This window comes from Panthera leo, chromosome F2 (genome assembly GCF_018350215.1).
Source record: "Panthera leo isolate Ple1 chromosome F2, P.leo_Ple1_pat1.1, whole genome shotgun sequence".
In the NCBI taxonomy this organism is placed as follows: domain Eukaryota; kingdom Metazoa; phylum Chordata; class Mammalia; order Carnivora; family Felidae; genus Panthera; species Panthera leo.
In genome coordinates this window covers 73,985,568-74,011,969 of record NC_056695.1, presented here as the reverse complement: position 1 = coordinate 74,011,969, position 26,402 = coordinate 73,985,568, and the positions used below count along the sequence as shown (strand labels likewise).

Below are 26,402 nucleotides of genomic sequence, written 5' to 3'. Positions count from 1 at the left end.
ACCAGAAAAGATCCCGAATAGCCCAAGTAATATTGAAAAAGAAAACCAAAGCTGGAGGCATCACAATCCCGGACGTTAGCCTCTACTACAAGGCTGTAATCATCAAGACAGTATGGTATTGGCACAAATACCATACACCATAGACCCATGGTAGACCCATAAATCAGTGGAACAGAGAACCCAGAAATGGACCCACACGTGTATGGCCAACTAACCTTCGACAAAGCAGGAAACAGTATCCAATGGAATAAAGACGGTCTCTTTAGCAAATGGTGCTGGGAGAACTGGACAGCAACATGCAGAAGAAAGAATCTGGACCACTTTCTTACACCATACACAAAAATAAACTCAAAATGGATAAAAGACCTAAATGTAAGACAGGAAACCATCAAAACCCTAGAGGAGAAAACAAGCAACAACCTCTTTAACCTCAGCCACAGCAACTTCTTACTTGACACATCTCTGAAGGCAAGAGAAATAAAAGCAAAAATGAACTATTGGGACCTGATCAAGATAAAAATCTTCTGCACAGCAAAGGAAACAATCAACAAAACTAAAAGGCAACTGACAGAATGGGAGAAGATATTCACAAATGACATATCAAAAATCTATAAAGAACTTACCAAACTCAACACCCGAAAAACAATCCAGTGAAGAAATGGACAGAAGACATGAATAATCACTTTTCCAAGGAACACATCCACATGGCCAACAGACACATGAAAAGAGGCTCAACATCACTCATCATCAGGAAAATACAAATCAAAACCACACTGAGATACTACCTCACACCGGTCAGAGTGGCTAAAATTAACAACTCAGGAAACAGCAGATGCTGGCGAGGATGTGGAGAAAGGGGAATCCTCGTGCACTGTTACTGGAAAACAGTATGGAGGTTTCTCAAAAAGTTAAACATAGAACTATCCCACAACCCAGCAATTGCACTAGTAGGTATTCATCCAAAAGATACAAAAATGCTGATTTGTAGGAGCACATGTACCCCAACGTTTATAGCAGCACTATCAACAACAGCCAAATTATGGAAAGAGCTCAAATGTCCATCAACTGATGAATGGATAAAGAAGATGTGATACACACACACACACACACACACACACACACACACACACACAGGAATACTACTCAGCAATGAGAAAGAATGAAATCTTGCCATTTTCAACAATATGGGTGGAAATGGAGGGTATTATGCTAAGTGAAATAAGTCAGAAAAAGACAGCATGTTTTCACTCATATGTGAAAATTGAGAAACTTAACAGAAGACCACGGGGGAAGGGAAGGAAAAATAAGTTATAAACAGAGAGGGAGGCAAACGATAAGAGGCTCTTAAATGCAGAGAACAAACTGAGGGTTGGTGGGGGGGAGACTGTGGGGGGCAAGGAAAATAGGAGATGGACACTGAGGAGGACACCTGTTGGGATGAGCACTGGATGTTGTATGTAAGTGATGATTCACAGGAATCTACTCCTGAAGCCAAAACTACACTGTATGTTAGCTAACTTGACAATAAATTATTAAAAAAAAAAACACAAAAAACAAAAACAAAAAACCTGAGACAAGGAAAAAAAAAAGAAATAATAAAATGAAATGAAATACTTCAGCAAAGGACAAAAATAGATGAATCTGTGGCAAGATACGATTATTGTTGAACTTAAGTTATGAGTATATGGAGGTTCACTTCACTATTATGTGTGTGTGTACATTTTCATAATCATAAAAAAGTTACATGCAGATTACCTAGTAACATTAAATATAAGTAGCAATAAAAATAAATAAAAGAAAAAAGAAAAGGAGTCATGTGCTCTTATAACTGAGCCTACCAGGTGCCCCTACAACTGGGCTTTTAAACAAAAGCTTTATTAGTTTAATAAGTTCATTCCTCCCTTGAGTTTTAGCATTTGCATGGCCTTTTTATAAAGAAATCCACATTCGGATTCATGACATACAACAGAAGCAAATCCCATTCAAGGAACAATCACTGAGGACTTAGCCCCACACTAAGTACCAGGATGAAACGAGGCCCGAGCCCCCCCTTAAAGGAACTCCTGTTTAGTAAGAGGAGACAAACATGGGGAACAAAGTGCACCGAGGCGCACGCCGACACCAGGGTGCAGGCAGCTTGCCAAGAGGGTGTGATCAGCCCTGGCCGGGCAGGTATCGTGAAAAGGCATCTGCCAGAAAGATGGCTGAAGGCTGTTCTGGGTGTGGGTGTGGAAGGGCCGTACCTATGGAACAGCAGGCTTCATCCAGGGATTATGGTCTGGTAGAGCTGCGATGTTTGGGGAAAACCACTGGGGGAGGAAAGACTTGGCAACAAAACTGAACGGTCCCAGGGAAGGACTCAGAGTGCGTGCCGGAGAGCTCAGACTTCGTCCGCTGGGCCCCGGGAAGGCACGGTGGGATACGAAGCTCAAAGACAAGCTCATGTTCATCTTTACTAAGCTCACAGTGGCAAGAGTAAGAAGGATGAACTCAAAGAGTGCGAGACCAGAGCCGCAGGGAACTCAGAAGTGTGACAATCGTGCATGTGAACAGAACAGCCTGGGCTGGGAGTATGAAGAGACACAGGAACGCACTGAACCGTGTTAAGCAATTACAATGGCCAAGTGCCCTTGACGCACAAAGTTGAGGTGAAACCTGGACGGGGATAGAAGAAGGGGAAAGGACAAGTTTCTGGTCCAGGCAAGTTGAGTCGAAATGAAGAAAATCTTGTGAAGAACCAGCGAATCATCCTGTTTTTATATAAAATATTTTCTTTAAAGAAGGACTCTAGCCAGGAATCAGGAAGAACTGAAAACAAGGACTTCGAGAACACCCTGTTGTTACTTAGGGAGGCTCAGGTTTGGGGGCTGTTTTAAGGGAAAATTGTCCGCGATGACTAAAACACCTTCAGTGCACAGCACAGGGATGGATTATATGACCTGTTCCCTCCAAAGTCAACCCTAAAGTAATTAAAAAATACACTATTAAACCTACTTCATCTTGACACCATTCCTGGAGGAGGACACGAAATACAGGGTTCGCCAAGCAACTGCATTTAATTTTGTGCATGCGGCGAGCACACAGAACAGCGGGGCGGGGACTGTCACTTGTTGAAACACTGATGCAGTGTTTACTTTCAACCATGTTTGTTTATTCCAGGACAACAGGCACAAGACAGCTATTCACCCAAAAAGTTATTCATCTTTCCTTTTTTTAAAGACAGAATGTATTCAAATATCTCTTCTGTCTTCCAAGCTGCTAATCTGAACCTTCCGGAGGCTGACGACTACTCTGGATTAGAATACATGCCGCCTGTGACCCCCAGCTCTCCTCACTTACTTCAGAATTCCAATCTTCAGCTGTAGCCCGTGCAGGACTTCCGTGACTCCATAGACATCAGCAAGCAGGTGGTGTGTGGAAACTATCTTTTTGGCATTGAGATGAGAATAATTTTCCTTCAAAAACGATAACCCGCACATTCTCCCGTTATCCAACCAATCCTTATCATAGCGGTATTTTGCGCTCCACCTCTGACCTGCAGATGAAGGGGACATTCAAATGACAAAGGATCCCACTTCCTCAGATTCCCCTTCCACTGTCACCCCGCTGACATCATTCGGAAAGCAAGGTGAGCTCTAGTACTAAGAGCAAATTCGAAAGAGCAAGACAGCGTTCTGAGGAGCTGGCGCTGTGATGCTCCTCCGCACTTTCCGATTTTCCGCCCGCTAAGAACACGGTCCGTTAGGGACGTGGTCAGGGGCTGAGGACACCTGCAAAGAACCCTGAGTGTACTGCTTTCCATTTTTTGCATATCTGTCATCTGTCTTCTAGGAAGGTCGAGAGGGCTGGAGAGAAACTAGACGGGGTGCCTGTTTCTCACACTCACATTTGTTTTTTTTTGTTTTTTTTTGTTTTTTTTTAAATTTTTTTTTTTAACGTTTATTTATTTTTGAGACAGGGAGAGACAGAGCATGAACGGGGGAGGGTCAGAGAGAGAGGGAGACACAGAATCTGAAACAGGCTCCAGGCTCTGAGCTGTCAAGCACAGAGCCCGACGCGGGGCTCGAACTCACAGAGTGCGAGATCGTGACCTGAGCCGAAGTCGGACGCTCAACCGACTGAGCCACCCAGGCGCCCCTCACATTTGTTTTGAAGTGGATGAAATACAGAGACTTGCTTAAGTGGATGTTCGAACCCCTTTCCAAGATCTCACAGGGCCCTGTAGAATCTTGTATTTTCACCAATGCTAACTATATCCTATTAAGCTAGTTGCTTATGTGTCTGTGACCCCTACTATACTATGAGACAGTGGAAGGCTTGCTTAGAATCAATCCTCTTACCTCTTACCAGCATTTGGCAAAGAGAAGGCATCCAATAAATGCTGCTGAATGAGTAAACTGATGTCTACATTCATATAGCTCTGAATCATTCTCCAGCTTCTTAATGTTACTTTTTTTTTGTTTTTGTTTTTGTTTTAAAGATAGACAAGAGAACAATTCGGTAGGCTTTTATTTGAGAATACCTAGTTATTTTCTGCCTGGGCAGCTGAATGTGTACAGAATATGCAAAACCTTGCTACTCAAAGAGCCTCTAGATGGAAGAAGGTGCTGGAGAGGGAGGCGAAGGGCACCGGTTTCCATCTCAGGTCTGTGCACACGGCACGCAGCCAACCCTCTGAGCCCCGGCTGCCTCCTCGGCAAGATAAAGGGACCCAACGGGAGAGCCTGAGATCCCATCTACCCAAAATTAGTTGGATACGCAGCATGTTCAGGAACTTTCTTCAAGCCACGTCGTGAGGAGTGCACACTCGAATACAGTTCCACTCAAACAGTCACACAGGAACCTATCTAGAAATCAATACACAGGGACACATGAAGGGGTGAATTCTTCTCCCGGAGAAAGTCCTAACGCTGCCCCGAAAGGCGGTGGGAAATGAGGCGAATGTTTTGGCCTAGGTCATTAACATGGAAAATAAAACTGCAACAGACAGCGAAAAATATTCAAAGACGCCGACGCGGAAGCAGAATGCAACCGGCCCGGCCAAGTAGCGGTGTCTCCTGCGGCCGGCACACCACGGGCTGGGACCCAGATCTTCGGGCGTCCAGCCCCCGACACGGGGCTCGGGCTTACCGGGAGGGTCCCTGCAGATGTAGCAGACGTACTGCTCGGGGATGCTCTCCTCCAGGAGCCCCATGCACACGCTGTGCTGCCAGCACAGACACTCTTCGCACTGCGAGAAAACACAGGGGCGCCTGCGGTCACTGGGCTGCTCCCCAGCGAGGAAGCCACGCCCCCTCCCCCCCCTCCCCCGCGAGGCTCTTGCCGCCCCCGCACTGCGAGGCTCGTCCACGCGACCACGCGGACGCGGATTCAGGATGCAATTTAGTTCTGAAACACTCAAATGCTTCACGAACTTCCCCCCGCCACAGCTATTAGAACGAACCTTGACATATTACTTAAACCACACACACACACAAATCATAAAACTAGTTCCTTCATTTGTTTCCCACTAATTTTTAGGCAATTACATCCTTAAAACTCTTAAAAATAGCCTATTAGAGTGCACTTTTTTTAAAAGGCAAGTTCGTAGGAGTGCCTGTAGCAGTGACTTCAAGTATTATCGGTGTGGTGATGCTATACATTTGTAGTTCCCTCATTTGAGAAAACCTTTGAAAAGGGGGAGAAAAAAGATTACTTTCTTCATTCCTATGACCATCATTTCCAAATGTTCTAAATGTCATCACAGAACATGGGGTTGGTTATGCTTCTCCCTGTTCCTAGAAAGATACCCTTTCTCCAGGGAGACACCGGTGGTTGGTAACGCTTCATGCTCGCAACAAACTTTGAGAAGAGTGGACTCGTTTACTTCCAGATCTGCAGGTTGAAGGGCCGGGAAGGTGCCGACACAATGTTATTAAACAGGGACCCAGGCCAGGAAGAGAAGGGCTGCGACGCTCTACCCTTCAACGCGGATGCTCGCCATCTTAATGGCTTCAAAGACTGGCTTCCAGAATTTCAGCCTGAAGACCTCAAACTCAACACTAGCTCTCTCAGGTGAGACAGCCATCTACTCCTTTGACGAAGAGATTTCCCCACCATTGCTACTGGGACTTGAAGCGCTGTGATAAGTTGAAAACCTCTGTCTTCAACAGGACAGTTAGTGACAAACACGGAAGCCCTGCTTGTACTTGCTGAGCACCTGAAGTTAGTGGCTCCGGAGGGCAGGGAAGACGGGTTACCTGGATCATGAAGCCGTTCTCCTCATCCATTTCACAAATACATCGCACGATCTCATTAAGAGCATCATCTTCATCCTGAGATTCCTCAAAATTGGTGGAATCGAAGTCCTGATTGTACTCATCCCCACTTAGAAGTAAACTCTCTGTTGAAGAATCGTCTAGGAATTCCACATCCGATAAGTCTAGAACATACACAGAAGTATACTCAGCAAGTATTTTTCCACGTTTGTGTCACTTTTCCAGATAGAAAGGAGCTAAAGGAAGTGACTGTAAGCTATTAAATATTTAGAAGGGAAGGGCAGACAAATGAGAATAGAGCACTTGTCCCGAAACAAAGAAACAAAGGATTTTTGAGGCCAAGGTAATTATGACTGACTTTGCGTCTTCTCATATACACTATTACAAGTAACTTGCAGAGGATCCCCTAGCCTTGGTGCTTATAGAGTTTATGGCCAAGGTTGATATTGATAACTTAAATATGCAGAGCTCTCAAACACTCTCACAAACGTTAGTCCTTTTGATCCTCCCAAGAACCACGGGTTATAAAGAGAACGGGTTTCGTTATCTGCACCACAGACATGGGCATTGCAGTGAAGGGAAGGAGACTGCCTGGAGTCCGATATCAGTGCTACTATTCTTAACAGTATCAGGATCATCAACCACCACTGCACTTAATGTGCACCAGATACTCTCAACAAACACTCCAAACACAAGATCTGTTACTTGCTCGGGGAGTGCAGCCAGCTAATGGTGAAGCCGACTGCATACCAGGACTACCTGACTCCAAAGCCTGCGTTCTTAACGACTTCACCAGTATTTCTTAAGCTGGGATCTTGAGTTCCCTAAGGAATTGGCAAAGTTTTAAAATTTCACTTTGATATAAATCTTTTAAAGTAAGTAAGTATATTCTAGAAACTAGATTATATAGAGGACCACTACATAGAATTTGACTCAAATGCCCGGTTTTAGGTTTGTATTTGTGCCAGCATTGATGTCAAAGACCACAATTTTGCTCAGGCTATTGAGAAAAAACGAAAACAACTGAGGCACACACAAGGAAATATTTATAACCAAGGGGAAAAAATGATGACGGACACTAGAGATCTTGCAGGAGCGTGGATGGAGATATGAGGGAGCTGAGTCATCGCGAGTTGTGCAGTGGAACACCTGACCGCTGCTGTGGGGCACCTGGGGGCTAATCAGCTGAGCACCGCAGCGACAGGTGGTTCCTTGTGCCCCAGTGTCCCAGCCTCTGGTCTCGGTCTGCCCGCTGCTTCCCCTGCCCACTGCTCACCTCCTTCTGGGCGGCATCAACAGGCTGGGAGAGCCAGGGCTTTGCACTGCTGAGTGCTCCACACCTAGTGCTTACAGTGGAGCCTGGTCTATACTGGTAAAGCCACTCCAGCTTCTGGAGAAGCAAAGGGCGGAGGGGGGGGGGGGGTCTATATAAAGAGAAAATTCTCTTTAATCACACCAGAAAGAAGTTGGCCAAATTTGAACTTAAAAAAAAAAAAAAATCATGTTGTTTATAACTTAAATATTTCATGACTTAGGGTTTCTCTTATCAGCTTCTCATCTTATTTTTTCCCTGACTGTGTTTTTGAATGTTTTGTTTTTGATTTACAAAAAGTTAATGTTCTATAGAAAAATGTCTTTTTTAGGGTCCTAGGACATCTCAGAGAAGTCAGTAGAAATAATGGTCGAGAAATATAGGAGAATTTTCAAGAAGGAGTAAGTCAATCATGCATTATAAAATCCTAATAATAATGAGTAGTTTTGAGAACCTAAAGAGGAGATTTCATTCATTCATAATCTTGCTAGCATAAACCCCAAATCAGTATTTTCTCTCAGGCCTTCCTGAATGCAAGTTCATGTTTCAAAATGGCAGACTGGGACATGAATAAACAAACACTGTTGCAGCATGTGGGTGGCATGATATGGAGGGCAATCGTAGCAGAATAAATAAATTTAAAACTATTATCCCTGAAAGGAATTAGTGTGTAGCTCACACATGCTTTCATGGCCAAAATCACTGGTTTTATGATGTTCGAATGTAAACTGAACATAATGGCCAGAAAACCTAGTTTGAATAATTCCCAAGCATCAAACGTACGTTTGGCTGAATTCTAAGGGCAGAGTAAATGGGTCCTAGGGTTCAAAGTTACAAAAGCAAAGTTCCCTCTCACACTAAGATAGCATCTGGACAACAGCTCCAACTGAGTGGGCACAGAACACCATTTTCTTCCAACTGCTACCCCTTGATCTATCGCTATCTTCCCAGACATATTCTCCGAGTGTGGATTCCAGATCAGCATCACCCGAGAACTCACCTGACATCAGGAATTCTGAGGGTGAGGCCCAGAAAAGTGTTTTTCACAAGCTCTCCAGGTGGTTCTGATGCACGCTAGCGTTTGAGAACCCCTGGCCGAAGACCTACACCCCGCAACGTCCGTTCTTTCTCACAGGTCAGTGCCCAGTCACACAGGGGGCAGAAGACACAGCAGAACCGACAGCACACGCCCACGACACCCTTTCCCTCCCCTCTCGAGCATCTAGTTCTGGCAACACAGCCTGCCCGGACATAATCTCCATTCTCCAGCGCTCTGTGTATAATGAGGACACTCAGGCCCTCACGGCTCAAACTGGGGTGCTCTTAGGTGATTTTCAACCCCCGCCACCCTGCCCCAAAGAATCACTCAGAAACCGTATCTTGCCAAAAACCGCATCTGCCCTTCCAGAAATCTCCCTCATGCTCCGCAACAGGTCTCTGTATTGGGATTCGGAAGGCATCACAGCAACAATGATCACGTACACCTGGGTTTAAGAGCCACTGGCCCAAAAAGGGACAGGGGACTGGTGTGTGTTAGAAACAGAGGGAGGCCTTTTTCCTAATCCTCTGTCCCCCCAACCCCCACCCATATTTTAAGACTATACATCTCTAAAGTGCTGGGCGCCTATTTTAGGAGAAAAGGGAGAAGATGCTACTCTCCGTAGTGGGCTCGACAGCAGTCAGGCCTGGAAGTTAAGCAGGAGGCAGCAGTGCAAAAGGAAGCACGGCACCAACCACGCTGGGCCCTCAGCAGAAAGGAAAAGACGGGAAGTGAGCTCAGCCATAACCATCCCAAGACGAAGACCCTGTCCCTTATCCTTCGTTCCCTGACTGTCGTCCTCAAGCCACTGCCGTCAGGGTCTCCAGCGGGAGAGGCTCCCCTTGGACTGCTGAGAGCACTGGAAGGTAAGGTAACAACCCCGCGGTCAGGACCGGGCTTTCGGGGAAACCCGGCGGATTCCCAGTATGTATGTGCAAATACCTATGACCAGCACACGGTGCACACTAAGAGTTTCTTTACCATCTGCCCTTCAACTAATTACAGAAGCCAATTTTACTTTACAGGAGTTTAAAAAGTAGCTCAAATTTCTAATGCTGAGATTTTCTTATTAGTTTATGGAAGAACTTTTGAAACGGCGTGCCCTGCTCACGTAAGCCCTTAATAAAGCATGTTGTTATCTCAGTTCCACATTTAAGGATCTTAAGACTTGTTTTAAGCATTACATAATTACACATACTTTCACCACTAAGATCAACTGACAAAATTGCCCTTGGGTACTGATATGTTGTATTTTTCTCCGTAAACATGCTTCGCAGAGCCAGAGAACTCCCAGAAGATCGAGTTAGTGGAGAAGAGCACCTTTCCAGAAATTCTAGAGAACTGTCTTCATAGTCTGAATAGTCTGCAACATAAGATACATAAAGAAATATTAATAAAGTGTCAGGTAATCAAGAAGAATCACTATAAAAATAACGAGAGAGCCATGTTTTACAAGACACAAGATAACCATGTCACCTCTTTCTCTCCTTACCCAGGAACAGCTAGATCACTGTGTATCTGATAAACCAGGTTTGGCAAGAACACCTGGGAAACACACCCCGGGCAGTATTTGCATACCAGGGAGCACCAGGGTTCTAGCTGGTACCAATAAAGTCTTGTTAACCGGTCCAGAGGTGAAAAAGGATTATCTCTACAGTTTCTCTCCATTATAATCAAGGCTATGTCTGTAGTAAGAGGTGCAAGATGGAAAATCGACTTTTTTTTTTTTTTTTTTTTTTTTTGCAATTTGTAAAGAGGTGCTTCTAGTAGGTAGCATGTCAATTATTACACTGACAATTCAATCCATTGATAAATTTTTCAGCAGAAAACCTCTGAATGAAATTAATGCCAGTCCTGTCTTCCTCAACTTAGCGTGAGTCCTGCAGACAAGGAGGTTCTGAGGCAGACGACCACCTGGCACGTCTGACAAGTGACAACCTGTGAGGCTGTGGCTGCCTCGCAGTGAAGGGGGGAGGGAGAAACGAGGCTAGAGTGGCGGGAGCAGGTCAGGTTAAACATGTTTTTCATTTTGCGTTCTGCTCGAAATGCAGCAAAAAGGGCGTGACGCAAGTCCGGTTCTGGCTCTGAAATCCCACTGGAGCTGTGCAGTGAGAGACGGCGCAGGGAGGCACGGGCGGAGGCACCAGGGCCCGGCAGGGGAGGAAGGAGGAGGGCGTGGAGCCGGACAGGCAGATGCTGGGATCCGGGGACTGCAGGGGAGGGGCTGACACAGGGTCAGAGGGTGATCTCCAGGCTTCTGCTTGAACTGCCAAGTGTGAAAGCAGGGTTCGGAGATGGGGCTGACGAGTAAGAGAGAGGTGGAGGAACCAGAGAAGGAATGTGGGTTCCAAGGAGGGCTTTTTAAAGATGGGAGACCCTATACATTGTCTCCAAAATCTAAAAATGAGGAGAGGCAGGGTGACAAGTGCCAGGATTTTAAGAACTGAAGACAGACACTGCCTCCCTTTTAGTAGAGGCAAAGGAGGAGAAAATGGATACAAGCAGCTAAGTGCACAGTTGTGGGTCAGATGAACAAGTTCTCATCTGGTGGCTGCTATTTCCACAACTGAGTATGAGTGAGGCACAGGTCACCGGAGGCAGGTTAGGGACTAAAAAGAGGGAGAACAGAGAGGAAGAGGTGGAGGAAAGGTCAAGGGTAGGAAAGCAAGCTCCAGGAGAAGGGCAGCACCAATGCTGGTGTGCACTGTGTGCATCCAAGTGACGTTGGTGTTGTAGTCAGCAAAATAATTGTCCCCCAAGACGTCCACGTCCTAATCCCCACAACCTGTGAGTGTGCGGGGCTCTGGAGCAAAGGGGAATTGAGGCTGCTTATCAGACCTCAAAATAGGGAGATTACCCCGGGTCATCGGAGTGGGCCCGATGCAGCCAGAAGAGTCCCTAAGGTGCAAGAGAAAGGCAGAAGAGTCAGTGTCGCAGCGACGTGAAGTGAGAACGACTTGAGTGGCCCGTTGCTGGCTTTGAAGATGGTAGGGGGGCATGAGCCAACACATGCAGCAGCCCCCGGGAATCTGGGAAGGGCAAGTAAATGGCTTCTCCCCGAGAGCCTCCTGAAAGGAATGTAGTTCCCCCGAGGCCCATTATGGACTTCTGACCTTCAGGGAACTTTAATAAATTCGTGTTGTTTTATGTCACCGATACACAGACTTCCGTGACAGCAGCAGTCGGACAGTAATAGAGCGGTCGCCATAAATACTACAGCACAGCCGCATTCTTTGGGCACCCTGGTGTGCCAAGCATGATTCCAAGTGCTTCGGGTATATTAAATGTCTCAGTCCTCACAGCCATCCGACAAGGGAGCTAAGCAGGCTTGGTGCCATTTTACAAGCGGAAGAGCAGAGGCAGAAAAGGTTACGTAAATTATACTGCCGAACAGTACATCTCTCTCCGCAGCAAAGCCAGCCTTCGAACCTGAGTCTGACTACCGAGCCTTACGCTCAACCAGAAAGTGTTACCAGGGGACTTCGATATTTACCGTCTACACAAACTGGAAAGCTTGTTAAAGCTGACGCCTGGGCCTCACCCCCAGCAGGTCAGGAGTGGGGACACTCCCGGATACCGCTGTCAGACTGCAAAGTGGTCTCGGAGTGGCACGGTGTTCCTGTACCTCTCTCACGGCCTCCCGGTGACTCTGCACGGCTTACCCAATGCCATGACTCAGACACAGGCGCGAAAAGGCCGTCTGCTGAATGCCAGCTGGCACTGTGTTAAGTACTTTACAACGATTACCTTACTGAATCCCAAAAATGAAACCACACAGTAGGCACTGTTATTACCATTTCCGAAGCGAGGAAACGGACGTTTATAGCATTAACCTAACTCGCCAAAGGTCACGTGAGCTATTGATGTCACGGCGAGGAACTGAACCCAATGCTCACCTTTGAAAGCTGCCCTTTTACCGACCCTAGTGCCCTCTCAGCCAAGTAAAAGTAGAAGCGGAGTCTACTTTCTACAGCGGAGTGTAAAAACAACGGGAGAAATCTCAATTTGGTGTTAAAAAGAAGGCACGCTGACATACTGTCCCTCCGCGTGGGATTAGCAGCCAAACAAAACTCGGCAGTCTACACCACACCTGCACCTTGCATTCTAGTCCCCACTGGCTACCGTGACTAAAGGCCACCACTGGCTTCAAGGTCAGATCAGCTGTAGTCCTCCACATAAAGCCCCTTCCTCGACCACCGGGGCTTCTCTACACTATACACAGAACTTACTTTGTGTCACTGCTACCTTCCCAGTAGGGAGCCGCGCATGCTTCTTATCCCTCTTTGTCTACACTGACAGGCTTGCTTATAAGCTCCTGGGAGGGAGTCTTTGCTTTCTCTACATAGTGTTCTGGACTCTCCTGGCATTTCTCACTCTCGTTCTTTTCCCTCTCTGTGTGCCTTTGGTTCTCTCATACTTACAGATATATGACAAAGAGATGAAGCCACTGTGGCTCAAAGTGACAAAGGTAAAAACTGGCAAAGACGTCACTCTTAAATCCCAACATGGTGGCTGCTCATACGGACAACCACGAGAACTTACTACGCCAGCGAAGACCAGCCAACGCTTGCTAGAGGGAAGGCCGCGCCACCTGCCAAACACTCTCGAAGGCACAGGAAGTAGCGTAACAGAGCATGATGGTTAAAGTCCAACTTGAGAACGAAGCCACACGGCCTGGGTTTGAATCTGCCTTTCACCGCTTACTAGCCACGTGGGCTTGGACGACGCTCTGTCTCGGCTCACGGCTTATAAGATGGGGAGAAGAGGCCCCACTAAATTTAGAGTTAGTCGATGTGAAGAGGAAACAAAGCACCGAATGTGAACTGCTTACATCATCTACATAATAAGCACCGGCAGGATATGCAAAATAACACTCAGTGTTAAGGATGAATTTTCAAAACTCCCTGGTGGTAGTAACTGTAGATTAAAATACGTATCATATTAGGAACCTCAAGTAGGAATAACGTTTCTGTTTTTGAAGTTGGCTCCATGCCCAAAGTGGGGCTGAACTCCCCCCATGACCCTGAGATCAAGAGTCGCATGCTCTACTGACTGGGCCATCCAGGTGCCCCGGAAAAATAATGTGAATGTTTTAAAATTAAGATGTCTTTAAAATTATTCAATACCCCCCATTTCCAGCTTAAAGACTACCCTCCTAATTTGATCTGGAGAGGAGTGTCACATCCAAGATGAATATAAATAGCCCAGAATAAACTGTCAAAGTGATCATCAATTGCAAGGATGCCGGTGATTATCCAGCACTGCACCTGCTGAGTATAAAGTGCATAAAGAGCAAAGCTTCTGTGCATCTTTAAGTATTTGCCAGGATTCTATCTACAAAGTTAAGATTTTCATTTATAGGTCTGATTTTACTTATTAAAAAAATTTTTTTATACATTTATTTATTTTTGATAGAGACATAGCACAAGTGGGGGAGGGGCAGAGAGAGAGGGAGACACGGAATCCGAAGCAGGCTCCGAGCTGTCAGCACAGAGCCCAATGCGGGGCTCGACCTGGGGCTCGACCTCACAGATCATGACCTGAGCCGAAGTCGGACGCTTAACCGACTGAGCCACCCAGGTGCCCCTATCGGTCCGATTTTAATATGTAAAAAAAAATAAAGTTCTTTTCTTTTTAATTAAAAAATAAAAATATATTAACGTGTTTTCCAAGATTACTTTTTAATGGCTCTTTAAAACTAGGGTTAGCGGAACACGACTCAGTGGTGCAAATGTCCAATTTTTTCTCCAAGTCTTACTAATCCTGATCAGCCTCCTTTCCTCCAGACCACCACTCCCTGCATCCTCATAAATGCTCTCTCACTGCGTAGCCAAGGGAGGCCCACTCCTCACTTGTTCCCTGCCAGCCCCTCCCTGTTATCTTTCCCCCACTTTCTCGGGACGCTAGCATATTAAGATTGTGTGTCTGCCAGCGAGTCCTGGAACAGACCTCTTGCTGACATGGCACACAGGGGCTTGAACAGCCGGCCCTTCCAGCCCTGGGCACTTCCTGTCCCCAACGCAGTACCTAAGGCCACCAAATCCCCATAGCCTCTGGTCACTTGGGAGTTCCCCTGGCCATTTTACCTGCAGTCTGAAGCTTCTCTGACGCCTACATTAGGATTCATCCTCCCGGGAGGGTAATCCTGAATCAAATGGGTTTGTGCTAACTGGTTTTTGTTTCTGAAGTGCCAGAATTTCCTGACTTTAAGGTTCTCTGGAGTCTAGGCCCCACAGAGCTCTACGTGAAGGGGTGGGGTGAGGGGAGAAGGGACAAGGGGCAATGTAGGCACAGGAACGTCCAGACATGTTCGAGACACTCTCTGGAAAGTGGTTTCAAAAAGCTTTTCAATTCTGTTTGATCCTATGTCTTTGTATTTACTCTGGCAGCTTTAGAGATAGAGAATGCAGAAACTTCACAGAGTTAAAAGTCTGAAGAATTTACCATCAATGGGTCACTCTGAAATTTCCCAGTTGGCTTTACAGTTTTTAAAACTGGTTTTTAAAAGTGTTTCATAGGGGCGCCTGGGTGGCTCAGTCAGTTAAATGTCCGACTTCGGCTCAGGTCATGATCTCACGGTTTGTGAGTTCCAGCCCCGCCCCTCGTCGGGCTCTGTGCTTACAGCTCGGAGCCTGGAGCCTGCTTTGGATTCTGTCTCCTTCTCTCTCTGACCCTCCCCACTTGTGCTCTCTCAAAAATAAATAAAAATGAAAAAAAAAAAGTGTTTCATAAATATGAAAAAAACCCAGGTAGGACATAAAGCATATCAATAACACAAAATACTTGGGTGCCCATCATGCAGTTTCAGAGAATATTATCATCACTTCTGAAGTTCCCGTCGGTACCATTTTCCGATTTGAACTGATGAATTCCCTTCCCCACCCCAGAGGTTACCAAGGTCCTGAATGTCTGCTCACCATTCTCTTGCTTTTCTTTTCTTTTTTTTTTTAAATATGAAATTTATCGTCAAATTGGTTTCTACACACCACCACTGGAAAGTTTCCCATGCTCTTGCTTTTCTTTACGCTTCTGCTACTTTTTGCTACCATATGCTCTTACTATTTTGCATCTCTATCACAGTTTCATGTTACAACTTTTTGATCTTTCCGTAAATAAAATATCACACGTCTTCTTCTTCAATGACTTGATTTTTAGCTCATCATTTTGTTCCTGGGATTCCTGTGGGTATAATTGATTTACTTACAAGGTGATATGGGTTCCAAGGAGTGGACGTGTGACTTCTGATGGACACCTGGGCCGGTGCCAGTGCACAGACGGACATTCTTGTAAACGCCTCCTGCTGGGTCCCGTGAGCTTAGTGAGGCGCTGTAGGGACGTGGCAGGCACAACCTGCCGATGGCCGACCGTTTTCCACAGGGGTCGGACAGTGGTCTCCACTGCTTCAGCGACATCTGACGCGCCCACCTTGTAATTTTCGCCTCTCTAGCAGCTGGGAAAGAGAGTCCACTGGGTTCTCAAAATTACACGAACCCAGCTTCTCATAAGATTGGGCGTCATGTTACATACTCATGTTATCATTTTAAGATTTTCAATTCTGTGAAGTACCTACTAACACCTTTGCCCATATTCACACTGGATATTTTTCTATTTTTCACTTGTAAGTTTGAAGTAGATTCGAATCCTGTGTCAGGTATATAGGTGTTGCAGTATTTTCTCATGGCTTGTGTTGTCTTTTCACTCTATTTAAGGTTTTCCTTTTGTTCTCTGTAAGGGAATTTCTTTTAATTTTTTTTCCCTTTATCTTTTGATACCCCCATTTCCCCATCCCCGTCCCCTGCTTTTGACAACCAATAATCTGTTCTCCATATCTATACGCTGTTCCTTTTTGGTTTTTTGTTTTTTAAGATTCCACATACAAATGAGAGGATGTGGTATTTGTCTTTCTCTGACTTACTTCATGTAGCATGAGCCCTCAACATCCATCACGTTCTTACAAAAGGCAAGATTTCCTTCTTTTCCTAAGGACTGACTTGTGTGTGTGTGTATACACCACAATTTCTTTAACCATTCATCCATCAGTGGACACTTAGGTTGTTTCCATATCTTCACTATTGTGAATAATGCTACAATGAATACGGGGGTGCAAATATCTCTCCAAGTTAGTGTTTTTGTTTTCTTTGGACAAAGAGCCCATGGTAGAATTGCTAGACACGGTAATTCTATTTTTCACATTTTGATGAACCTCCATACTGTTTTCCACAGTGGCTGCACCAATTTACATTCCCACCAATAGTACACAAGAGTTCCCTTCTCTCCACATTCAAACTAACACTTGTTTTTTTTTTGTTTGCTTGTTTTTTTGTCTTTTGACAACAGCCGTTCTAACAGGTGTGAGGCGATATCTCATTGTGGTTTTGATTTGCATCTTTGTACGATTAACGATGTTGAGCATCTTTTCCTGCACCTTTTTTGGCCATCTATCTATATGTCTTTGGAAAAATGTCTGTTTAGATCTACTGACCATTTTTTTTTTTTTAATTGAATTGTATTTCTGCTATTGAGTTGTACGAGTTTTCTATATATTGTGGATATGAGCCCCTTAATAGACGTATATTTACAAATATTTTCTCCTATTCAGTAGGCTGCCTTTTCATTTTGTTGACGGTTTCCTTTGCAGTAAAGAAGCTTTTTAGCAGGATGTTATTTTTGCTCAGTTACGTTTGCTTTTGTTGCTTTTGCTTTTGGTAGCAGATTTAAGAACTCATCACCAAGACCTATGGCAAGGAGATTACCACCTATGTTTTCTTCTAGGAGTTTTATGGTCTCAAGGCTTACATTCACGTCTTTAATCCACCTTCAGTTAATTTTTGTGTTTGGTATAAGATAGTGGTCAAGTTTCATTTTCATGCATGTAGCTGTCCGGTATTCCCAGTGCTACTTATTGAAGACACTGCCCTTTTCCTATTGTATATTCTTGACTCCACGGTCATAAGTTGACCATATATGTGAGATTTTACCTCTGGGTTATATATCTTCCATTAATTTAGGTGTATGTTTTTATGCTACATGCTGTTTTATTTACTGTAGCTTTGTAGTACAGTTTGAAGTCAGAGTGCAATGCCCCCAGCTTTGTTCTTTCTCAAGGTTGCTTTGGCTATTTGGCTTTTTTTGTGGTTCCACACAAACGTTAGGATTATTTATTCCACTTCTCTGAAAAATGCCCTTGGAATGTTGATGGGGATTGTAATGAATCTGTAGATTGTTTGGGGTAGTATGGGTATTTTAACAATACTGATTCTTCTAGGTCACAAGCACAGAATATCTTTCCATTTACTTGCATCTTCTTCAATTTCTTTCATTAACATCTCATAGTTTTGTTGTGGTTGTTTTTTTTAAATACACAGGTCTTTCACTTCCTTGGTTAAGTTTATTTCTAAGTATTTTATTCTTTTTGATACAGTTGTAAATAGGATTGTTTTCTTCATTTCTCTTTCAGGTGGTTTGTTGTTATCGTACAGAAATGCAAGATTTTTGTATATTGATTTGTATCCTGCAAATCTGCTAAATTTGCTTATTAGTTCTAATAGTTTTTTGATGGAGTCTTTAGAGTTTTCTATACTGCTTTGTTGGGCGTTTTTATCATAAATACTGAATATTGTCAAATGCTTTTTCCTCATCTATTGAGATGATATGATTTTTATCCTTTATTCGGTAAATGTAGCATATCACACTGACTTATTTGCAGATGTTGAACCATTTTTGTATCCTTAGAATAAATTCCACTTGATCATGGTGTCTGATCCACTTAGTAGATTACCGAGTTTGGTTTGGTAACATTTTGTTGATGATTTCTGCATTAGTGTTCCTCAGGGATACTGGCCTGTAATTTTCTTAAAGTGTCCTTATCTGCTTTTGGTACCACCAGGGTAATGCTGGCCTCACAAAACAAGTCTGAAAGAGTTTCCTCCTCTTCTGTGTTTTGGAAGAGTTTGGAAGACTTTGAGAGAAGAGTCTCGTGTTAATTCTTCTTTTAATACCTGGTAGAATTCCCCAGTGAGGCCTGGACTTCTCTCTGTTGGGAGGTTTTTGATTACGATTCAATCTCCTTACTAGTAACCAGTCGATTGAGATTTTCTATTTCATTTTATTTAGTGCTGGTAGTTAGTATGATTCTAGGAATTTATCCATTTCTTCTAGGTGGTCCAATGTGTTGGCATATAATTGCTCACAATAGTGCCTGACAAATCTTTAAATACATGACATCAGTTGTAACATCTCCTGTTCCATTCTATTTATTTGATTCTGCTCTTTTCCTGGTAAATCTAGTTAAAGCCTTATCAATTTTGTTCGCTTTTTCAAAGTACCAGTATCTTAGTTTTGCTGATTTTGTCTACTGTCTTTTGGGTCTCTATTTCATTGATTTCTGCTCTAATCTTTATTATTTCCTTCCTTCTACTACATTTGGGCTTTGTTTCTTCTGCTATTTCTATTTCCTTGAGATGAATAGTTAGGTTGAGACTTTTCTTGTTTCTTGAAGTAAGCATTTATCCCTAGGAACTCCTGTCTTACAACTGTTTTTGTGGGGTGCCTGGGTGGCTCAGTCGGCTAAGCGTCAGACTTCAGCTCAGGTCATGATCTCACAGTTCATGAGTTCAAGCCCCGCATCGGGCTCCATGCTGACAGCTTGGAGCCTGCCTCAGATTCTGTGTCTCCCTCTCTCTCTGCCCCTCCCCTGCTCATGCTCTCTCTCTCAAAAATAAAAAAACATTAAAAAAAATTTTTTTTAATTGTTTTTGCTATAGCTCACAAATTTTGGCGTATTTTCATTTTCGTTTGTCTTGAGGCATTTTATTTCTCCTTTGATTTCTTCTTTGACTCCCTGATTGTTCAGGAGTATGTAGTTTAATCTCCACGTATTTGTGAAGTTCCCAGTTTTCTCCATTTAATTCATTTCTAGTTTCATACTATTTATTGTGATCAGAAAAGATGCTTGATAGGATTTAAATCCCCTTAAATTTATTAAGATTTCTTTTGTGGCCTAACATCTGATCTAACCTGGAAAATGTTCCACGTTCACTTGAGAAGAATTTGTTATCTGCTCCTTTGGGACAGAATGTTCTAATATATCTGTTAAGTCCATCTGATCTAACATGTCATTTAAGGTGGTTTCCTTGTTGATTTTCAGTCTGGATGGTCTATCCATTGATAGAAGTGGAATGTTAAAAATACCCTACTATTATCGTATTGCTGTGTACTTCTCCCTTTAGATCTGGCAATAGTTGCCTTCTGTATTTAGGTGCTCCTATGTAGGATGCATAAGTATGTATGAATTTCGTATCCTTTTGTTGGACTGACCCCTTTATCACTATGTGGCACCTATCTTTGCCTCTTATTACTGCCTGTTTTCAAGTCTATTTTGTCTGATAGGAATATAGCTACTCCAGCTTTCTTCTGATTTCCATTTGCATGAATTATCTTTTCACCTTCTGGGACCCCCATAAGGTAGTTAGTCCATGTGATGTTGTCCCATAGCCCCTTAATCTATTGTAACTTGTTTTCATTTTTTCTTTTGGCTGCTCTGACTGGATGAGTTCTGCTGCTCTGCCTTTGAGTTCATGGATCCTTTCTTCTGCTTTATCTAGTTGTCGCTGGACCCCTCTCAAGTGTAACCCGCCAATCTCAGTCTAGTCAAATTTTCAACCCCTTTCTTTAAGATTAGCACTTTTTGTTTAGAAATCCTTCCCTACTCAAAGATCATAAAGATGCTTTCCTATACTGCCTTTCAAAGTTTTACAGTTTTGTCTTCCACACATTTCATCGTTAATCATGCTGGAACGGATTTCTGGGTATGGTGTTAGGTAGCAGTCCAATTTCATTTTTATGGAATAAAACTGTTCTCATACCAATTACTGAAAAGCTCACCCTCTATCTAATCTAAGAATGCCAACTCTGTACAAACCAAGGTTTTATATCTGTATATGTTTTGCATGAGCCTGTCCTCAATCAATACATCTATTCTTTCCCAATGCCTCACTGCCTTAAACTATTGTGAAATGGTAATTCTTCTCTTCGTTCTTCTTCAAGATTGGCTATTTTATTTTAGGCTCTTTACCACTGTTAAGTTTTAAGATCAGCACTGAACCTGTAAATTTATTTAGCATGAAGTGACATCTTCTCAATATTGAATCTACTAACCAATGAACGTGAATTATCTCCCATGTATTTAGTCCTTCTTTAATGTTTCTAAATAAAGTTTTATAACCAGCTAGTCGTAACTTTTTTTGCTAAGTGTAAGGACACATGGATGTATCAAATGGTTTTTCTACATATAGAAAGACAGTAATGTTTGTTGCCCTTCAACTGTTACTGTGGTGAATTTCACCAATGGATTTTCTAATGTCAAACCAACTGTGCATTCCAACCCTATGTGGTCATAGGTTTTAATACATTGCTGGACTTAATTCCATAACATTTGCTTGTGAGTTCTGTATCTGTGTCCACAAATGAGAAATGCCTAGAACTGAGCTTTCCCATACTGTTCTCTTCTGATTTTGAGCCAAGTTATTTAAATAATCTAAAATGAATTCGGAGTTGTATTAGTTTCCTAGGGCTGCTCCGACAAACTATCACAAACTTGGTGGATCAGAACAACAGAAGTTTATTCTGCCATAGTTCTGAAGGCCAGAAGTCAAAAATTCGGTGTCAACAGGGCCCTCTCCCTCACAAGTATCTAGGGGCAAATCCTTCCTTGCCTCTTGCGGTGTCTGGTGGCTCGAGTGCCCTGGCTTGGGATGGCATCACTCCGATCGCTGCCTGTGTCCTCACACGGCCTTCTCCCCTGTGGGTTCCAAATCTCCCCCTCCTTTTCATTGGCTCTAGTATCCACTCAAATCCCAGATGATCTCATTCTTTTATTTTTTTTTAACATTTATTTATTTTCAAGAGACAGAGACAGAGTGTGAGTGGGGGAGGGGCAGAGAGAGAGGGAGACACCGAATCCGAAGCAGGTTTCAGGCTCTGAGCTGTCAGCGCAGAGCCCAACGGGGGGCTCGAACCCACCGACTGTGAGATCATGACCTGAGCTGAAGTCGGACGCCTAAATGACTGAGCCACCCAGGCGCCCCCCAGACTATCTCATTCTTTTTTTTTTTTTAATGTTTATTTATTTTTGAGACAGAGAGAGACACAGCATGAATGGGGGAGGGCCAGAGAGAGAGGGAGACACAGAATCTGAAGCAGGCTCCAGGCTCTGAGCTGCCAGCACAGAGCCTGACGCGGGGCTCGAACTCACGGACCGTGAGATCATGACCTGAGCCGAAGTTGGTCGCTTAACCGACTGAGCCACCCAGGCGCCCCCAGACTATCTCATTCTTAATCACATCGGCAGAGATCTTACTTCTAAATACAGGCACATTCACAGGTACAAGGACCGAGAGTTAGACGTAGATTTTCGAGGGACACTATTCTCCCTACTAAAGGAATGTTCTCTTTTTTTAAATTCTGAAATAATTTATGTAAGTTTGGAATAATCTATTCCTTTAACAGTTGGTAAAAACTGGCAACAAAACTTTTTGGGTCGGGGCTTTTTCTTTGTGGCAAGATTTTAAAATACTAATTAAATTTCTTTTCAGGTTTGAGGACTATTCAGGTTGATACCTCTCAAGTTCACTGCATAAAGTTGTTTATATTTTCTTCGTTTTAGGTCTGGAACATCTGTAGTTCTATTCCCTTTGGTTTCTAATCTCACTTATTTGTGCATTTTGTCTTTCTTCCTTAACCAGTGTTCCCAGTGGTTTGCTCATTCTGTTAGTTTTTAATCAATTAATTTTGGCATTTTTTATTTGTTTCTAGAATTTTATTTGTAGTTCACTAATTTCTACTCGAATGTTTATTTACTAGTACTTTTTTTGAACCTGCTCATGTCAAACTTCTTAAGCTAAAGGCTTAGTTGACTTTCAGCCTTCTTTTCTAACAAAAATATCTATGACAATACATATTCTTCTGGAAGTGCCATCTTAACCACATTCTCAAGTTTCGATATGTAATTTCATCATCTCGTAAGTTCTTAACATCTCACCTTCCTTCTGACACCATTCTCTGATCCACGAATTATTTAAAAATGTGTGGCATGATTTCTAAACATACGAGGTTTTTCTAGTTATCTTTTTAACACTGACTTAACTCTACCGCAGTCAGCAACCATAGTCTGCGTCACCCCATCTCTAGAGAGTGCTGACATCTGCTCAGGGCTGTCGCCAGTCATCTTTAATACCTGCTGGCGACTGAGAAAACCCTTCTGCTCTGCAGCTGCTGAGTTCAGCGTCCCTGACAGGAGCTGTGAGGTCACCTGTGCTGCCACCACCTTTCTTTTCCTTACAGAATACTTTTGAGTTTTGTTCATTAATTACTACGAAAGATATGATGAATTTATTCAGTAATAAAATGTGGAAATTTTACATCTAGAAAGATATAAAGTGAACTGAACATTTCCCATTACATAGTCGCCTATCTCTAGAAATGATTTTTCCTTTAATGACTATTTTCTTTGACATGAATGTATCTACTCCAACTTTCCTCTGGGTTTGTATTTGCTCACATTTTTTCCCATGCTTTCCCCCCACCCCCAACATTGCTGTCCTCTCTATTCCTATATTTAGATTGGTCTGTTAAAAATAACCTTTAACTGGATTTTTTAAATCAATTATGATCATCTCTCTCACTATAATTATGGATATATTTGGATTTATGTCTACTATTCTATTTTGTAATTTGTATTTTTCTTCTTTGATGTTTTTCTTTCTGTATCACCTTCCTTTGGATGGGTTTTTCATTACATTTTCTTACTGTTACTCTGGAAATTATACCCCATGTTTCCATCCTTTTAGTATTCATGTTAGCAATTCTACACTGCAGATTTAACCTGTAGGAGTCTTCAAGCAATACATTTCTTTCTTTTCCTCTTCCAAAACAAGACCTTTAAAACACTGAAATACACATATGCCCTTCTCAATTTAAAAGCTGTTATTATTGGTACACATTTCTGTTCTCTAACATTTTGTTGTTTCTGCCCACAACTCAAAATGATTTATATAATCAATATTCAGATTTATTCATGTATTTACATTTTCTTTGCTTATCATTTCTTCTGACATCTCAAACACTCCTTTGTCATCATTTTCCTTCAGCCTTCAAGTACAGGATTAAGAAGATATCCTTTAGACAGGCTATTGATAATAAAAATCATTTTTTCAACTGTTTCTACAAATGGCTTTATTTAATCCTCACTTTTGAAAGCTAATTCTAGGGATTGTAATTCTCAACTGAAAATAATTCCTTCAGTATACTGAAGCATACTTGACAAGGGTATCTAGTCCACCATAATGCCGGAAATGAAAATCTCTAATCGGCTGTGATGACTGGTGTACAGATGGATTAATTCACAGACTACAGTGAACACTGTTACAGATTTTCAAAACTGGCAAAAGCCAAAGACAATCTACAGGGACTTCCCAGGTCCTCAACAACATGAGGATCTTGTCCTATCTCCATTTTGGTGGAAGAACACAGAAAAAGCGACAGAATCTGAGAATTTTAAGAAACAGTAATCACCATTTTAGCGTACTTACCATGCTGCTTGGATTTCTTTTTCTTTTTCTTTTTCTTCTTCTGTTTTGGTTTGTAGTGATCTTTGTCTTTCTTCTCTTTTCTTTCCTTATCCTTCTCTCTTCTCTTACCTACATGACAGGAGTGACAAAGTTAGCCATCGTGACTGATCTTGAGTCGTTGCTCTGTGGTTAACCTAAAAGCAGCATTTATGTTTTAATCAGCTATTCCAGTCACCTGCCCAGTGGATGGATTCAATTAAACTGTTCCTGTCATGGGTCTGGAACTCCTGATTAGCTTATTGGGCTCTAAGAGGGGGTCTTCATTAGCAGTGTTGAGAAATCCCAACTCCTGACACCTTGAAGTTAACACAGACAGTAGTTAAAATCTTAAATGAGTAATATACTCAGTTCCCTGATGTGGCAAGAAAGAAATTCCATAATTTAAGAAAGACCTGACTGAGGAGACTCAGCATTTCCACGGAGAATTGAATGAGAAAATATATCAGATTTTAAAAAGAACGTAATGAAATTCTTTCCTTTGGAAAAATAAAAAACTAGATCGATCCGTAAGTAATTCCTTCAGTCTTCCAACACTTCCCAGTGTGTACAATGAAGGCTAGGAACACAGTGCAAAAACTTACTTAATTAAACTGATTTTTCCCCCAAAGTTTAAAATACCCTTCTTCCCATTCACGTGTACTTTAAAAAAAAAGGAATGGATGTGAAAGCAATATCCTAGGGTATTCTACTTAAAACGGACTCATCACATATACTCAACTATTGTTCCAAATCAGAATGATGTAGCCTACAATTTATCAAACATATTTAATCCACTCTCAGGGACCCAACTCCAGCTGGCTAATCTACAGAATATTTGAGACTATCATCCATTACTGTAAAATGTTTCATTATTATAGCACAGAAGACAGAAAAGAAAGCAGAAAACTCACTGACGTTTTTATAAGGTCAGTTAAAGAAGAAAGTCTGAAAAAAATGACTCTTTTAATTTACCATCCACGCCCTAAGTCCCAACAATATTAGACGGTGGCTTATTTTTAAAGAGCCATCCTACAAAGATGTTCAGAAACACAAAATTCTCAGAGGAAGCCTTCGACTCCGTCAACAAAAAATACACATAATACTATGAAAATATGTGTTTAAGAAATACGTATGTGGAACTGAACAGCACTGATAAATACGAACCCGGATGGTCACTGACACCTACAGGAGCACTAACGGGTAAAAAGTAGGGGACAGACTACGTCCTCCCGCTGCCAAGCCATCTATAGTCTTTTGCTTAAAGATTACTTTCTGTTCATACCAAATGCTGTTGAGCTTTTTTCTTCCAATTTCACTTTTTTTTCTGTTTTCGATAGTCCTGCAGGTTTAGGGGAAAAATACGTTAAGTTTAGTCAGAAGCGGTTAAAAGTAGGGGACAATAGTTTACATTACAAGTGCTCACAGAAGTCTACTTAAGACTCTTTTCTCCTAAGGGTCTACGTCATTTTATCGCCTGGACTAGTAACAAAGAGGTGGGACTTCTCGCTCCCCAAAACTGATACACGAAGGATGATTTTTGTTTCTTCATACTACCCACGTTAAAATCTTGGCTGCACCATTTGTTAACTGTTTGGCCTTGAGCAAATCATTTAATTCGTCTGTGCTTCGGTTTCCTTCTCCGCCAGATAGGAATGACTATCTCACATCGTTATCAGAATTATGTGAGTCAAAATCCGTAAGATGTTTAGACCAGTGTTTGACTAATAATAATCAGTGTTTTTTGTTTTTTTGTTTTTTCAGTTTCTCCTCCGTGGTGGGGTAATAACTGAAGACTACATCCTTTTTAGAAAGAGCACGAACATGGGTTCAAACATTTAAAAAGACAGATGAATGCACTGAGCAATCAGTAAAGATCTCTTCTGGCATCACAGCCTTTGGCAATCCTGAGACTGAAATGCACCCAAGTGGTAGGTCCGTGGAACATTCCTGTTTCTGTGACAATTATGACACGAATGCTCTTTAGGTCATCCAGAGGAAAAATTAAACTTCTTATTAAAGGATAGTGGTTTTCAACAAATCTGTTTAAAATTTTTAAACTGATATTTAACTTCTGTTGCCTAAACTAAGCTAGTACCTTTGAACTCCATCATGAATGTGTTGTTAGGTAATGATAAAAGCCAAAACAATTATTTTACAAATCATTTTTGGTCTTTCTCTAAAAGGAAAAC

At 42.6% G+C, this 26,402-nt stretch overlaps 1 protein-coding gene across 4 annotated transcripts in view; it reads right to left on the bottom strand.

Annotated features, from left to right (window-relative positions):
* Positions 1-26,402, bottom strand: part of PHF20L1 (PHD finger protein 20 like 1) — an 85,892-nt gene that overhangs the window by 12,339 nt on the left and 47,151 nt on the right. For all 4 annotated transcript variants that reach the window (XM_042923858.1, XM_042923856.1, XM_042923857.1 and 1 more), the window contains 6 exons: positions 25,496-25,552; positions 24,196-24,303; positions 9,807-9,971; positions 6,240-6,421; positions 5,131-5,230; positions 3,340-3,535 (listed from right to left, as the gene is read on the bottom strand). In XM_042923858.1, the coding sequence (XP_042779792.1) occupies positions 3,340-3,535; positions 5,131-5,230; positions 6,240-6,421; positions 9,807-9,971; positions 24,196-24,303; positions 25,496-25,552 (808 nt within the window). The remainder of the gene's footprint in view (positions 1-3,339; positions 3,536-5,130; positions 5,231-6,239; positions 6,422-9,806; positions 9,972-24,195; positions 24,304-25,495; positions 25,553-26,402) is intronic.